Source organism: Siphateles boraxobius, unplaced genomic scaffold (assembly GCF_051911475.1).
Source record: "Siphateles boraxobius isolate OS27281-9 unplaced genomic scaffold, OSU_SipBor_1 68, whole genome shotgun sequence".
NCBI classification, from domain to species: domain Eukaryota; kingdom Metazoa; phylum Chordata; class Actinopteri; order Cypriniformes; family Leuciscidae; genus Siphateles; species Siphateles boraxobius.
Genome location: NW_027509195.1, coordinates 4,155,747 through 4,172,666, shown reverse-complemented (window position 1 = coordinate 4,172,666; position 16,920 = coordinate 4,155,747). Strand labels below are relative to the sequence as shown.

The window sequence follows — 16,920 nt, the reverse complement described above, 5'->3', positions numbered from 1 at the left end:
TGGAAGTATGGGGAAATACATATAAAACAAACACTGACCCAATATTTATGCTTCAAAAGAGAGCCATACGAATAGTAAAGAAAACCACCAATAGGGAGCCAACAAACTCCCTTTTTATTGAATTAAAGGCTTTAAAGTTTAAAGAATTAGTAGAACTTAAAACATGACAAATCATGTACAAAGCAAAAAAACATCAATTGCCAGAAAGTATCCAAGGGTTGTTCACAGAAAGAGAATGCCAACATGACTTAAGGGGAACTTGTATATTCAAAAAGAACCAAGTGAGGACCAATGCAAAATACCATTGTATTTCAGTTAAAGGTGTAAATCTATGGAACAGCTGTGATGAGGAATTAAAAAAACGTGGGACACTTAGCAAGTTAAAGAAATTATTTAAAAATAATGCAATGAAACTATATGAAACAATTTAAAGAGCGATAAATGAACAAACTGTTTTTGTTATATTTTGGATGGTGCAACTGTATTGCATAGGAAATAAAAAAAATTGTATTCTGTTTAGATTTGTTTGTCAAGATTATAATGATAATTACTTTTATTTTTTAAATATGAGAGGTTTTCAAAAAAGGGTATAAGCAAGAGCTTCAGCCTACACCTGTTTCAGACTGTTGTAAATATGCTGCTGTTTGTCAGCTCAAATGTGTTGAGACTAAGTTTTTTGTCTGAAACTATCTATCTACAAAGCGTCCTTTCTTTTACTGTCTACTATGCAAAGCGTGCGTACGCCATAGCTGTCAACATTGAAAATAAGGGAGATTTCCCGGAATCCATCCCCAAAATAAGCGATTTTTTTACACGATTCTTAACCACAAACTTTAAAAATAAAGCACTAATCATTAAAAGTCTAAAGAGTTTATAACTAGCCTACATATGTGTGAGAGAAAGAGAATGTGTGTGTATGAGACTGAGAGAAAGAGACTGTGTCATTTAAAAAAAAATTATCATAGAGAATGTTTAAATACTAATATCAGCTTACGAGGGAAACGGAGGCGGAGGCTGAGTGCTGGAGATGATTCGGGAGAGGTCTGTGCACCTTTACCGATCAGAGCGCGCGCTGACACGGAGTAAAGTTTATAGCGTCCGCACGAGCGCGGCAAAAGTGACAAGTTCGGTGCGCAAGACCTCATTTCGCTTAGCGGCACCGCATCCGAGAATGAACGACTTCAAGCCGTATCTGTCCTAGCGTGTAACTTACGTCTCACACAATCAGAGCGTAAAATACGTTGCCTGAATACAATTTGGGCGGACTGAACCATTTTAAGATAATCGAGAGGGGGAGAGGGGCCCACGGACTTTTTGTGTTTCCTAAACAAATACATTTTTTGACACCAGGAAACAGCAAATAGAATAATTTAAAGTTAATTAGTTTTACTATCAAATATATTTTTTTAGCACCACAATTTTATTGGGGGCTTCTATGGGCCCCCTCTTAGTCATGGGCCCCGAGAATCGTCATCGTTTACCCCCCCTTTACTGCGCCCCTGGGGATCGCTGTTTGACAAAAACAGAAATCCTGCATAGTGCCGCTTTAACGGGTACTACTGCTACCTTTCATGTGCCGACTGATACACCACCAAGGTTTTTTAGACCTAGATCCGTGCCATATGCCCTGAAAACAAAGGTGGAGAAAAAGATGAATCATCTGCTACGGGACAAAATCATCACACCTGTTAAGTATTCAGAGTGGCAGCTCCTGTTTTTCCTATCTTGAAAACAGATGCCAGCATAAGATTATGCGGTGACTATAAACTCACAGACAACAGAGTATCAACATTGGAACAGTGTCCAGTATCAAGAGTGGAAGATCTTTTTGCTCTACTAGATGGAGGAAAGCAGTTCACAAAACTGGACATGAGTCACGCATACCAACCAATCATCATGGATGAGAACTCCAAGAAATACTTGATGGTGAATACACACAAAGGGTTATTCACATATAATCGTCTACCCTTCGGAGTTGTTTCAGCTCCTGCCATTTTACAGAGAACAATGGAGGGATTATTGCAAGGTCTTCCTGGAGTAGTTGTTTATCTGGATTAGTGATGGTCGATTGGGAAGGTTTTCTTTTTTAAATGTACTTAAAACTTACTCAGAAATAAATAAATACTAATTTTGTTTTTCACATATTATATTGAGTTGTTAATTAATAAATAGTATAGATTAATATAGAATAATAATATAGATTTTGAATATCTAAAAATCAAGGGTGAGATTTTATACATTTAAGTCTGCATGAAATTTACTCACTTTGTTTTCGAAGGCAGAGTATGCAAAGCAGGGCTTTATTTTCCTCTGACTGTATTTATTGCTGCTAGTTCATTCCAGCACATGAATAATCTCCTATTTATTGCTAAAACAATGTTGTTGGTGGGATTTCCTCCTTTGTGACAAGTCAATTTAACTTAATTAACTTAAGTTTAAAGTTAAAATTGTTAGTTATGATGAATGTACACCAAAAATCTGTAAATATTCATTCACCAGTTAGATATTTTATTATGGTTTTGACTGTTATTTTTCTACAAGGAAGGCACCCTTAAAATGCCTGTCATGGTAACACTAAAAGATAAATGGCTTTACATATGGAGAAATAAATAATTTAGCAAACATAGCATCATAATATTGATGGGACAGTGGGTGGATTAGCAGAAATGCTGCCCACTACTGACCTTTCTCATTTACCACAATCTATCAACTCATTGAGCGAATGCCTGAAACAGATGACATTGTTTACTTTTTTAATGCTTCATTGTGATTGTCACACTCACATTGCCTTAGGTCAGTGTAGCAGAATGAATATGAGAGGCCGCTCTCTGATTCCATTATGGAAACTGTAAAGCATGGAATCTATCTCCTGGAGCCCATGGAGCATATTAGCATATGCAAATTTGTTTGGAGAAACATGTCAGTGTTACATGATGCTTTTTACTTGATTCACTAGATTTTTAATTTTAAAGCATAAAATAGCATTTTATACTGTAAATGTAACTTTGTACAGAACTTAAATAGTTTTTAATGAACAAAGACTGTTTGAGTATTTATATGATCTATATTGTTTGAGAACATTTATTTACATGTTTATTCATAAACAAATTTTTAATACTTTTTTATTATATATCCATGTGCATTCATTCCCATTATGTTGTTTTCTTTTATTATGTACGGTCATTGTCGAATATTGGAGGGATTTTATACTTATAATCACATTTTGTATAATAATTTCATTCTAATTTTCATCTTTTTTTCTGCTTTGGTTTCCAGCTAATGTTGCTGTTGACAGGACTGTCCGGCGCAGTCCATAACCAATGCTCCACATGCAACTGCACAGCAGCACAATTTCAAAAAATCTCTAAATCCCCATTTTAAATTATGATATCAGCAAAACATCTCTGTCACCATGGACATATAAGTGAAGTTGTCTCACATTGTTCATCTATTAATGCATGGATTGAAAATGTGTGTATCTGATGAACTGTTGTCTTTTCCAGCTGCACTGTGGATATGGAGAGGATTCCGATGTTCATTTGTAATGCTGTATGTGATAAATCTTGCTTTAGGCTAGAAGTGTTAGAAGTGCTAGAAGTCTAGAAGTGTAGAATTAATAATTTCAATGTATTTCAAAGAAGTGTTAAGCACGAGAAAAACTTCCTTTTATGTGTGAATTGCATTGCATATATTATACCTATGCCTATATATTACATATATTGTGACATTTAACAAATATGTATTTTAAATGCGCATGTACAGAGCAGCTAAAATGTGTAAATATAAAGGACAGTAAATAAACCGATTAAACCATTTTTCTTGAATCGTCATTTTTCTACCGGTGGCCCTCCAATAATGATCTAATAAAAGATGAAGGAATAGGCCCGTTGCTTTTTAGTTTGTTTATAAATAATTTGCCATGTTGTTTTACACATGCTGAATGTCAACTTTATGCTGATGACACATAATGTACTTATTTGATATAAGTCATCTGCCAAAGTTGCCACAATTTTAAATGAACAAATGGAGGTGTAGCTGCAGGAAAATCATCTCACTTTAAATGTTAGGAAAACAGTTTTTATGTGTTTTTCTAATAAAACCCAAAAAGAAATATTAGAGTACGTAAAGAAGAAATAGAGGATGTAGACACGTTCAATTTTTAGGTGTAGTTTCAGATTCACAACTTAAATTTGATAAAACTTTCAAAAATGGTAAGGATTCATCTAAATAGTTTTAAACTTAATAGACAGTATCTCAAATCAGGCCGCTCATCTTTTTATACACGCATTGATTTTGTCTCGTATTTCTAAATATTTCTTAAACAGACTGGGGAAAACTAGGTCCCAGGACTAAACCAAACACACAATGAAACATAGGAGAAAGACCATAAATGTAACAGAAGTATTCCTAGAATATATATTATGATATTTAGGTATGTGTATGTTGTTACAAGCTGTATGACTGTTACCCATGCTTACCAGTTTGTAACTGCATGCATATATATATATATATATATATATATATATATATATATTAGTGCTGTCAAACGATTAAAATATTTAATCGCGATTAATCGCATGTAGTTAACTCGCGATTAATCGCAAATTTTTATCTACTCTAAATGTCTCTTGATTTCTTTTTGTTCATTATTTTTTCTCATTTTAATGCTCTTATCAACATGAAAAAAGTGAATTGCTTGCTTTGTGCACTTTTTTTTTTATTGAAAACAACATAGGCAATACTGTGTTCAATTTCACACAAACATTCTCAGTTGGAGCAAATCATTTCTTTGTAACACAATGTAACACTTTCCATCAATAAAAGGGTGAAAGAAATACTGAGGAGGTACTGATATTGACGAGGGGGCGGAGAATTCGCATCAGCTGTGTGTGTGTGTTTGGCCATCATCAAGCGGTACTTCAGACTGGACGTGCTGCGATGATGATAGCTCAGTTCATAACGACAAAACACACAGATCACTTTGGTCTAGTCAATGGAACCATTTGCCAACTTTTTAAAAGTAAACTTTCCATTCAGAATCTTATTGGCATCCATTTCGGCGTCTCGCGCTCGTCATCCACTCAAAACGTAACGTTAACCTATTTGGCCGGCTCGCAAGCCCAAACAAGTGTGTGTGCGCGTGCCTGTTGTTTTGTTTCCGGTCTAGCTAGATACACTTGCGCTTTGGTCGACGAAGCAACAAAACTCGCACGGCGCAAGCCCTTGAAATGAATGGGTTTCATAGCGCAGCGCCGCGCATGCCGCGTCCTGTTGCAAAAGCATGTGAAAAAAAACTACAAAGTTTGCTAGACCAAAAAGACCGTTAATCTCGCGATAAAAAAATTAATCGCGTTAAAATGGTTTTGCGTTAACGCCGTTAATAACGCGTTTAACTGACAGCCCTAATATATATATATATATATATATATATATATATATATATATATATATATATATATATATATATATATATACAGTGGTGGTAAGTAACGAAGTAGAAATACTTCGTTACTTTACTTAAGTATTTTTTTCGGGGATCTGTACTTTACTTGAGTATGTTTTATTTGCATCTACTTTTACTCTTACTCCACTACAATATTAAAGACAAAGTTTACTTTTTACTCAGTAACATTTCCACATGCCTGCTCCAAGTATTTATTACACTGGCTTTCCAAACCAATGAAAAACTTGGTTTTATTTTGAAAAAAAGAACGCGCGAGCTCTTTCCCAGCATACGCTCGCATAGCAGTCAGTTCGCCATTGTGGAAGATGACCGCAGAAACAGGTGAAGGTGCAGCTCTGCCCAGCAATGATCCTGAGATCCCTTGTATCTTGCACATCTTCTGTTTGATGCAGCTAATGTTATGGAACATGTCTATTGCAGAGCTGCCAACTCTCACTCATTCAGTGTGAGACTCACGCAATCGACACTTTCCACACGCTTTCACGACACACATCCATTTTCTCACGCAGAGAGATTTTCTCAAGCTCAGCAAAGAGGACACTTACACCGACAGACAAGACAGAGTAGGTTACTTTTGATATGGAACACATTTTCAGCTCTCAGATTCTGTCAATTTTATTATGAAATTCAAACAATAAATACCGCTTTGGAGCTTTTAAATGTGACATGACAGATAGCCAGCGCCTGCTATATGGGGTGCCGTTAATCTCTTTACTAGTAGTTAATTGTAATTAAACACAAATGAACAATAATAGGTAGCCTATGTTGAAAGATACAGTACAACTTACCGAAATGTATATACCTTATACATAATATCAATAAATCAGTGTTTTTCAACCGCGGAAAGAGGTCAATAAATCAGCTGGAGAACAATGTCACATAACGTTACATTTACCTCAGGAAAAAAAAAAAAAACATTTAATGACCATAGCAGTTTGCTAGAAAAATTAGTATTTTATAATATATTTAATATTAGTATAAATTAGTATTTTGTTAAATGTGCACTATATATGTATTATATTTTTACTTATATCATTAAAATATTATAAAGTTGTTATTATAATAAAAATCACATGTATTTTTAACATGTAATAATACCAGCTGACAGGGCTCTCTGTAGCCTATGTTTACAGAATTAGGTGAGATTTTCTTAATTTAAAAAATTAACATATATCTACTGTACCAAATATTTATCAAAATGAATCTATTGAATCAAGATCGGAATCAAACCACAATAATTGAATTGAAATTGTAAAATTTGTATCAAAGAATGGCCTACCAGTCATTGCACCATAATATGCTGTCACTAAACTTAATGAAATTGTTTAGAATTGATGCAAGGTGCTTCATCGTCTCTTATGATTGCAAATCTAACAAATTCTTAATTGCAGTATCTAATAATTTGTTCAATTAAAACAGATCAATTGTTTTGGGAGTGATATGCAATGTTTAATTATTGATATTTACATTTTGAATATTTACTTTTTACTTTTGGTACTTAAGTACGTTTTAAATCGGATACTTTTGTACTTTTACTCAAGTGATGTTTGAATGGAGGACTTTCTACTTTTACTGGAGTCATTTTTTATTTAGGTATATATACTTTTACTCGAGTATAATTTTTGAGTACTTTTACCACCCCTGTATATATATATATATATATATATATATATATATATATAGGCTATATTTATTTATCTATTAATTTATTTATTATTATTTTTATTTTTTTAGAAGTCATTCTAGGGACCTGATATGCAAATTAGATGCTACTCTCTGTGTGCAATGCATATTTTTCAGCTTTTGGCTGGAATCATGTTTTCTGTCCTGTCCCTACTGAAATAAATCAATAAATATATAATTTAAGCTGCAAAGTCAACGTGAAGCGGTGTCATTTTAAAGGCGTACAGAGGAATGACTGAGAGGATGGAGTTCCCTTTCTCTCATTGTATTGTGACTCTGATGGTCTGTCAGAGCCCACAAGCTGTTCATTTCACATCTCCCACAGATGCTCGTAATGGTACTCTGCCGCAAGCTGTAATCTATTGTTTAGCATTTGGCGCAAAAGAAAAAACAACAATGAGAAAACAGAGCAGGTGTCAAATAGTTATTCCTCCAATAAAGAACACTCAAAAGAGGTGGTTGTATCCGTGGGATTGCTTAGTGTTTTGTTTTGGAATTAAATTCCAGTGAATTTTTGTTGAACTATGTATGATGTAGGCTGCATTTCAACTACTAAACAGCTTGTGATCGGGATATCTATACAATGTCTGCACATGCCCTATAATAAACTGGTATAATATGAAGGTTCATATTATTATATCTTTTAATATTTTAAAAAACTTTAATGCTTCCACCCATTCTTTGAGATGCCTGTATCTGAGGTTTATTTACTGATTTTCAATTTCATTTTCTTATAATAATTATATTTAACAAGAAATTAATATTTATCTACTATGTCGGATGGAACTTTTTATGCATGCATGCATATTTGCATAAAAACTTGTTTTTGCATTAAAAACTTGTGACAGTCCAAAAATGATTTTTTTTATTTGCATTCATAACAGGAGAAGTTTGTTTTGTTTGAAATTTGGATAAAATATATATATCTATATAATGACTTTATTCAGGACTCAAAATAGAAGATCCATAGTACAAAGAGAAATAACAATAATTACAACATAAAAATAAATATATAGGCTCTTACATAGATATAAATTAATAAAAAGGTCAAAAACTTTTACTTGTAATTTACAAACAGGAGCGCCAATGTCTCCACAGTCTAGATCAGGGGTAGGCAAGTTCGGTCCTATAGAGCCGCTGTCCTGCAGAGTTTGGCTCCGACACTGAAAAAATCCTCACCTGCCTGGCCCTATAGCCTTAGTAATCCTGAAGACATTGATTAGCTTCTTCAGGTGTGTTTGATTAGGGTTGGAACTAAATTCTGCAGGACAGCAGCTCTCTAGGACCGAACCTGCCTACCCCTGGTCTCGATGTACAGAGCTAAAATCATTGTGGGCTAAAGCTTGTATAATTCTGTTTTCAGAGACAGACATTCTACACATGTATCGAAAAAATAAGATTTCAGGCAGAACAGAATATATATATATATATATATATATATATATATATATATATATATATATATATATATAAGCATGCGAAAGATATTTGAACAAACCCCTCTCTAAAAACTTTAAAAACTTTAGAATATAGATAGGAATAAAGGGTGCTGCCTACTTAAGTGGAGATTTCTGACTCAATGCACAAGGGAGAAAACATGTTTTTAGGAAATGTCCTTTAAAGATAGATTACAGACAAGGCTAACAGACAAGTACAATGCCTGACAAATATAAGTCATTGTAGTACAGTTCAGAGTATGTAAAACAGAGATAGCAACAATCAAAATAAAAAAATGAACACAGCCAATATGTACAAAAATACAAATAATTAAAAATACTGGGATAAAAAGTTATATATAATAGTAGGGCAGTTACATGAATTTTAAAAGCTTTAAAATTTCTATTGTTTTTAGAAGCTTTTTGTTTTGTGACTTTTAAAATAGATAAAAAGACTAGTCTGAAAGATGTAAACGCTTGTTTCCGCCATGAAATTGAAAAAATTAAAAAGGAAATTGCGACTTTTTATTTCACAATTCGGACTTTTCCTTTTACAAAGGTTTGTTTATAAAGTTTCCCATTTCGGCACTGAGGAGAATAAATATTTCTTCTGTTAAATAAAGAGCATGCACTTTTTTTACTGTCTATGACTCGTATCCTGTATTTCTTGTTACGTCACTTCCATCCTGACCCTTTCTCCTTCCTTTCCGCGTCGGCCATTTGTGAAATTCGGTAAGAACACCATGAGCTCTAGCTTACTGTTATATTTTTTTACTGTTTCAAGCCAACATTTACAACGGTTTTCTCATATCATCTACGAACTGAACTGTTCTACACAATGTTTATCAGATATTCGCGTTTTCTGCGTGTCTTATCGTGAATAAATCAGCAGGGCTGAGTCGCTACACATGTGGAGAGCAGCGCTCATCGCGGCCGCTCTCCAGACCCTCTAGTTCACTGTGTGCGATTGAAATGTGTGTCTTAAAATATAAGAATCTACACCGCCTCCAACTTGTAAAGAATGTTGTTTGATTGATTTCTTTGTTTGATGCAGACTGAGCTGATTGACAGCCATCAAGTAAAGTCAAGATGCAGAACGATGCTGGTGAATTCGTGGACCTGTACGTCCCCCGTAAATGGTGAGTTCACATGAAGTTTGTGAAAGGTTCAACCTTCGATCAAATACCTATATTAATAATAATGTGATATGTCACTAGCTGTCTTTTGTTGTGTGCATAGAGTTCAGTTTTACCTTTTGAAATAGTCATATTAGAATAGTTAAATGGTTATAAATACGGTAAGCGCCCAAATCTTATCAAATTTGTCTATATTTTTATTTTATTTTTTTATTCCCAGCTCTGCTAGCAACAGAATCATCGGTGCTAAGGACCATGCCTCCATCCAACTCAACATTGCTGAGGTTTGACATTGAGCATTACAAAACTAGTCTTTGCAGACATTTATAAATGCAATTTGATATATATATATATGCCATATGCAATTTAATTACAGCAAGTGTACACATATATGAACACTTATTTTACACTATCTACTCAAGATTTTACGAAAACGCTCATTGCTTTCGATTTTCATTTTTCCATTAGCAAAACTGTTTTTATATATTGTAAGTGATGTAAATAATGCATACAAAGTAAAATGCCATTTATTTAAAGCGAGTGAAGTGTAAACAATTATGATCTTATTTGAACACAATATTAACTATGTGTATTTTTTCTTTGACAAAACTGTTATTAGTCTATTATAATCACATAAAAAAAAACTTCTTTTTTTATGAGCCTTTCGATCTGTTTGTTACAGGTGGACCGGGCAACAGGCAGGTTCAATGGCCAGTTCAAGACTTACGCCATCTGTGGTGCCATCCGTAGAATGGTATGCGTTTAGTCACACTTAAAGCCCATTTTACTGCATCTTAACCTATGTAGGATGCTAAGTTTATGTGAAATTTGGAAAGTGTTCATATAAATGTCGTGGTCTCAAGAGGTTTGCGTTGTGATCTACAGGGTGAAGCTGATGACTCCCTCCTGAGGCTTGCAAAGAACGACAGCATTGTGGCAAAGTAAGCTCCTGCCTAGGGCTAAAACGATTCCTCGAGTTACTCGATTACAAAAATTCCTCGAGGCAAAAACTCTGCCTCGAAGCCTCGTTAAATTCCTATGACGCGCACTATACGCATTTGGATTTGATTGTTTCACACGGACCGTTTATTCACACGGACCTGTTCAGGAAGCATATATTTTGAATTTAGTTGGCGCGATGGCGGAGAATAAATATGTAAATAAATGGCAGAAATTCTCTAAAGTGTGGGATCATTACACACTTAATTCACTTAACTCACTGAAACAAGGTAACGTAGTCTAAGCCTATTGATGTTCGCTGATTTTAATCCCATACTGTATGTGTAGCGATGTCGTGATGCGGTTTGACTAGATATGATTTTTGGCTTTGATGACATTTTTAAGTAGTAAACGTAACTATCACGTTCAATTGCAAGTATAGCCTAAAAAAAGAACCCCTTCACACACACACACACACACGCCAGTCAGACCAATTGCAGCAATGAATCACATATGCTTAAACTTTTATGTAGCCACGCAACAATAATTTCAGCATGTACTGTACACACCGGGACGTGATGGAGGAACAAATATTGTATTGCAGTCTATGCGAGACCTTGTTTGTATTTCATGTCTGCCAAATACAGACAACAACAAAAACTGTTGGTTTTTAATAAAGATTCGGAGTACTCATTTTTCAGTTAAAACGCACGGAACACAAAGTGCGTCAGCTTTTACTGCGTGTTCAACAACAAGTCACGTTACAGCTCTTCTTCAGCGTTAAACTACCAGAATACACAAATATGCTTAGAGTGGTTATATTATAACATCTTAAAGGAAAATTCACATATGGGATAGCTTTATAACTTGCATACTATATAACTTATAGTATATAACTTATAACAGCTTTAACTGAAATAGACACAAGTTTAATATAACTATTCTGTTAATAAAACACACAAAAAAAATATCCGATTAATCGATCGATTAAGTGCTAGATTAATCGATTACAAAAATAATCAATAGCTGCAGCCCTACTCCTGCCATTGGACGACTAGTGCTGCTGTTGTTTTTTCCTCAATGAATTTCCTGTCGGCGTGTAAATGCTCTATAAAACAACTAGTGTTGCTCCATTGTGGTTGTGTGAAGGAAAAAAATCCTTTCTTAGTAATCATTTTCAGTGAACTTCAGTGAGAACATTATAGGTTTATTTCACCTAAAAATTCAAATTGTCATCTCGCCCTCATGTTGTTTCTAACCCGTAATGTTCATCTTCGGTACACGAATAAAGATTTTTTTGATAATCTGAGAGATTTCTATGATACCCTCCATAGACCGCTACGCAATGAATACTTTGAGGCTTCAAAAAGTTCATAGTGATCATAAAACTAATCCATATGAATTGAGCTGTTTAGTCCAAATTTTCTGAAGAGACTCGATCACTTTATATGATGAACAGATTAAAGGGGAACTATGCAGGTTTTTTAGCTTAACTGAACAGCTTCGGAGTTATCGGAATGGTTATGACTTTTTTCGGGTTGAATGGTGGCCGTCACACATACACGCCCCCATGCAGGATCCGGTTAGCTATAAGAACAACTATCTAAGCCGGCATATAAGAAGCAGAAAGCTAGGAAACCATTGTTGGAGGAACAGATAAAGAGGAAACGGCAGACTGACCAAGTGAGGAATCAGTCACGAGTAAACATCGGACCTGCGTTTTCCGATTGGCGAAAAAAACGAAGAAAGCGCGGTCGGAAGATACTAGAAAAAGGAAACGAGAATTTGACAGCGCGAGGAACCGAACAAGAGTCCCACTCAGTCAGGCTTTCACTGTTAAAGTTGATTCCTGCGATTATCATGAAAACAGTTGTCAATATCTCACATAATTATCAGGACATACAGGTCCTTCTCAAAAAATTAGCATATTGTGATGAAGTTCATTTTTTTCCATTATGTAATGATAAAAATTAAACTTTCATATATTTTAGTGCACACCAACTGAAATATTTCAGGTCTTTTATTGTTTTAATACTGATGATTTGGGCATACAGCTCATGAAAACCCAAAATTCCTATCTCAAAAAATTAGCATATTTCATCCGACCAATAAAAGTGTTTTTAGGTCAAAAAAAAGTCAACCTTCAAATAATTATGTTCAGTTATGCACTCAATACTTGGTCGGGAATCCTTTTGCAGAAATGACTGCTTCAATGCGGCGTGGCATGGAGGCAATCAGCCTGTGACACCGCTGAGGTGTTATGGAGTCCCAGGATGCTTCGATAGCGGCCTTAAGCTCATCCAGAGTGTTGGGTCTTGCGTGTCTCAACTTTCTCTTCACAATATCCCACAGATTCTCTATGGTGTTCAGGTCAGGAGAGTTGGCAGGCCAATTGAGCACAGTAATACCATGGTCAGTAAACCATTTACCAGTGGTTTTGGCACTGTGAGCAGGTGCCAGGTCGTGCTGAAAAATGAAATCTTCATCTCCATAAAGCTTTTCAGAAGATGGAAGCATGAAGTGCTCCAGAATCTCCTGATAGCTAGCTGCATTGACCCTGCCCTTGATAAAACACAGTGCACTAACACCAGCAGCTGACATGGCACCCCAGACCATCACTGACTGTGGGTACTTGACACTGGACTTCAGGCATTTTGGCATTTCCTTCTCCCCAGTCTTCCTCCAGACTCTGGCACCTTGATTTCCGAATGACATGCAAAATTTGCTTTCATCAGAAAAAAGTACTTTGGACCACTGAGCAACAGTCCAGTGCTGCTTCTCTGTAGCCCAGGTCATGCGCTTCTGCCGCTGTTTCTGGTTCAAAAGTGGCTTGACCTGGGGAATGCGGCACCTGTAGCCCATTTCCTGCACACGCCTGTGCACGGCGGCTCTGGTTGTTTCCACTCCAGACTCAGTCCACTGCTTCCGCAGGTCCCCCAAGGTCTGGAATCGGTCCTTCTCCACAATCTTCCTCAGGGTCCGGTCACCTCTTCTCGTTGTGCAGCGTTTTTGCCACACTTTTTCCTTCCCACAGACTTCCCACTGAGGTGCCTTGATACAGCACTCTGGGAACAGCCTATTTGTTCAGAAATTTCTTTCTGTCTTACCCTCTTGCTTGAGGGTGTCAATGAAGGCCTTCTGGACAGCAGTCAGGTCGGCAGTCTTACCCATGATTGCGGTTTTGAGTAATGAAACAGGCTGGGAGTTTTTAAAATCCTCAGGAATCTTTTGCAGGTGTTTAGAGTTAATTAGTTGATTCAGATGATTAGGTTAATAGCTCGTTTAGAGACCCTTTTCATGATATGCTAATTTTTTGAGATAGGAATTTTGGGTTTTCATGATCTGTATGCCAAAATCATCAGTATTAAAACAATAAAAGACCTGAAATATTTCAGTTGGTGTGCAATGAATCTAAAATATATGAAAGTTAAATTTTTATCATTACATTATGGAAAATAATTAACTTTATCACAATATGCAAATTTTTTGAGAAGGACCTGTAAATAAGCCTACGTGTAAATGAGCGCAATTTGCAAACTATTATGATAAATTGCAATAATCATGTCTAGCGACATCATAATGGACATTGTTACGAAATAATGCGACGTACATGTAACTTAATTGATGTTATTTGGCATTTTGTAATGTTTACATGCACTCAAAAAACACAAATGAAATGATACAGTAGGCCTAGGCTATAGGCTATTTACTTGTAATTTAGCTGCAATCAATCATCAAACGCAGTAGGATACTTTATTATAAAGTGCAGAGACACTCCACAGTGACTCTAGGGGTCGCTGCTTGACAAAAATGGAATTCCTGCAAAGTGTGCCTTTAAAGGGTAACCAAAGCCGTCTAAGGAAAGCCTGGCCACTCCCTATTAAGCCCTATTGTACCAAATTTTGGTTGTAGTTCCACCAGAGTTCCACTGGGGGGCGATCGTCCGAGTGCAAAATGAATGGGAGTCTATGGGACTAGACGGCTAAATTTGTCTCTTTCACCCGATTGCCGTTGAGAAATCTCAGATTTGAATGTAGATTTCGCAAGTTCAACATGGGTTATAGGTCCAAAGTTGAATGAACAAGTACTTATGTCCTTTCGATTTCTTACAGGTTGAGTTGTGGTTGCCTATAATGCGCTAGCATTCTGCTAATGGACTTTGATTGGCCAGTGAAGGACTGATTACGTCCAGAGATACCGCTTGATGGCATCGTGGCATCCGAAGTATTTTCGGCGTGGTCTTTTAAAACAACAAAACAAAAACTCTTCTAGCACGTGTATTTACCTATTTCAGCTGTGTTGTCGATGCCTCGAGAGAAAAGAAAGTGCAGATCGCGAAAGCACCAAAGTGACTGAAGGATTTGCCGTAAAGCCGTTCTCTGGTCGTACGATGTGTATGACGCCATTGCCATTTTAAAAGACTTTTTAAAGCAAATAAGTGACTCTAAAAAATCTAACACCCAGTAATCTGTCATTCCTTTGCATCTCCTTTCGAAAACAACATTAGAATTACTAGACAAAAAATTATATCCTGACAAAAGTGGATTTTTAGGGGTATAGCTCAATAGATCTCCATTCATTCTGCACTCGTCCTGTGAGCGCCCTCATATGGAGCCAGAGTGGAACTGCAACCAGTTCAGAACCCGGAAGTTTACTAAGTGAAACTTCTCCCCATATTAGAGATTCTCTGGGGTAACTAAACCCCTGGTCAGAGCCTGACTCCACCCACTGGCAATATTTGAAAAATGCTGGAAAAGTGGGCAGAGCCCAGCGGAGGGGGGCGTGCACCTGAGATGCATCTCTTTGTATGGAACCTGGCTACGTCACCTGCAACCGCTACGTCACGAACCACCGCAAACATCCAATAGGAAAACTCAACTGCAGTAGCCACCGTTCAACCTGAAGAGGGCAGCACTCAGACGTTTTTAAAACATTTTAAAAAAAAACATTGATCAGCAAACGTAAACTGAACCTCAACCGAACCTGCTCAACCTGCAAGAATAAACATTTTGTGGAAGCTCAAACATGCTGTGTAACAAGAATAAACTTAGACTCTTTATGAACTTTTTAAACTGTCAAACTAGTTGCGTTGTGGTCTATGGATGGACAGAAATCTCTGATCTCATTAAAATATCATCTTTTGTGTTCCGAAGATAAGTCTTGCGGAGTGAAAAAGCAAATATGTGCTAATGTAAAAACTGTTTGTATGGAAACAGCTTTGAAGAGTTTTTTTTGTTTTTTTTATAATAATGCAAAATACTTTAAAAAGCCTTTTAATTGTAATAGCTGTTGATCAAATGTGGTTTAATTGCTGATCTGTTTAAATCAGACAGCTGGATGCTGATTATGATTCTAATGATTGCGTTCTCTCTTTACAGGAACATCTAACTTAAAGGATGGGATCTGGAAGTTTCTTTGTAAAATAAAACGTAAAATTGGACTCCTGTGTTTGTTTTTAATAATATGAGTGCATTCGAGTTGTTGTTAATGACTGTTAGGCTCCATGTGAATAATTAAAATTAACTATTTGAGGAGTATTATGATTAAATTAGAAGGGAATTTAATTAACCATGGGTAAAGGAAACCAATTGTGTTGTGAGAATATCTGTTCTGTATTTTCTTGCGACAGGATATAGTTTCCTAAGATTCACTGTTGGCCAATATGTCTTTTGAATGAGCATCAGTTAAAGCAAGTGGTGTATGTGTGGTACGCTATCCAAGCAAGCTTTTGGATAAGTTTTAACTTTAACTGATCATCTTTCAGTGGGTAAATGATCTTTTATCTGGCTATTATTTCTATTTAAGTTAAAACTAAAGGTGCACTAAAATAACAGCCCTTAAGTGCACTTTTGTATATAGTTAAAAGTGGTTTTAAATTCATATTGAAAGTTATTTTTTGTTTGTTTGTTTTTTTTAACTAGAATGCATGTCTGAATACTTGGCGTCACTGACAATGATTGTCCTCCGCCCGGTAGAGGTCATTGTGAGCTCAAACACACTCGTGCATCTCCTGCTGTCATTTCTTGCAATTCTTTCTAACTGCTTCAGGCCGCATTCGCTTCTCCTCTAGGGGGCGTTTGGTGGCCCAGGAAGCCGGAGCCGCAGTGTCTCAAGTTTTTTGTTTTAAATGGTCTTATAAGACCATAACGTTTACAAATAAAAGATGTAATATACCGGTAGTTTAGAGTCAAGTTGCTCCTTTTGCAACTGTTTTGAATATATCTTTTAATGGCCCCTTCTTGACAGACTTGAGAGTTTAGAT

The 16,920-nt window shown here is 36.0% G+C and overlaps 1 protein-coding gene across 1 annotated transcript; it reads left to right on the top strand.

The window, feature by feature from the left end:
- The first annotated feature begins 9,206 nt into the window (after positions 1-9,206).
- rps21 (ribosomal protein S21) lies at positions 9,207-16,098 on the top strand. The gene is made up of 6 exons (XM_077214207.1): positions 9,207-9,315; positions 9,638-9,722; positions 9,940-10,003; positions 10,402-10,473; positions 10,605-10,660; positions 16,037-16,098. Exons 2-6 carry the CDS (start codon positions 9,673-9,675, stop codon positions 16,044-16,046), a joined length of 252 nt encoding a protein of 83 aa, XP_077070322.1. The 5' UTR covers positions 9,207-9,315; positions 9,638-9,672; the 3' UTR covers positions 16,047-16,098.
- Positions 16,099-16,920: the final 822 nt, after the last annotated feature.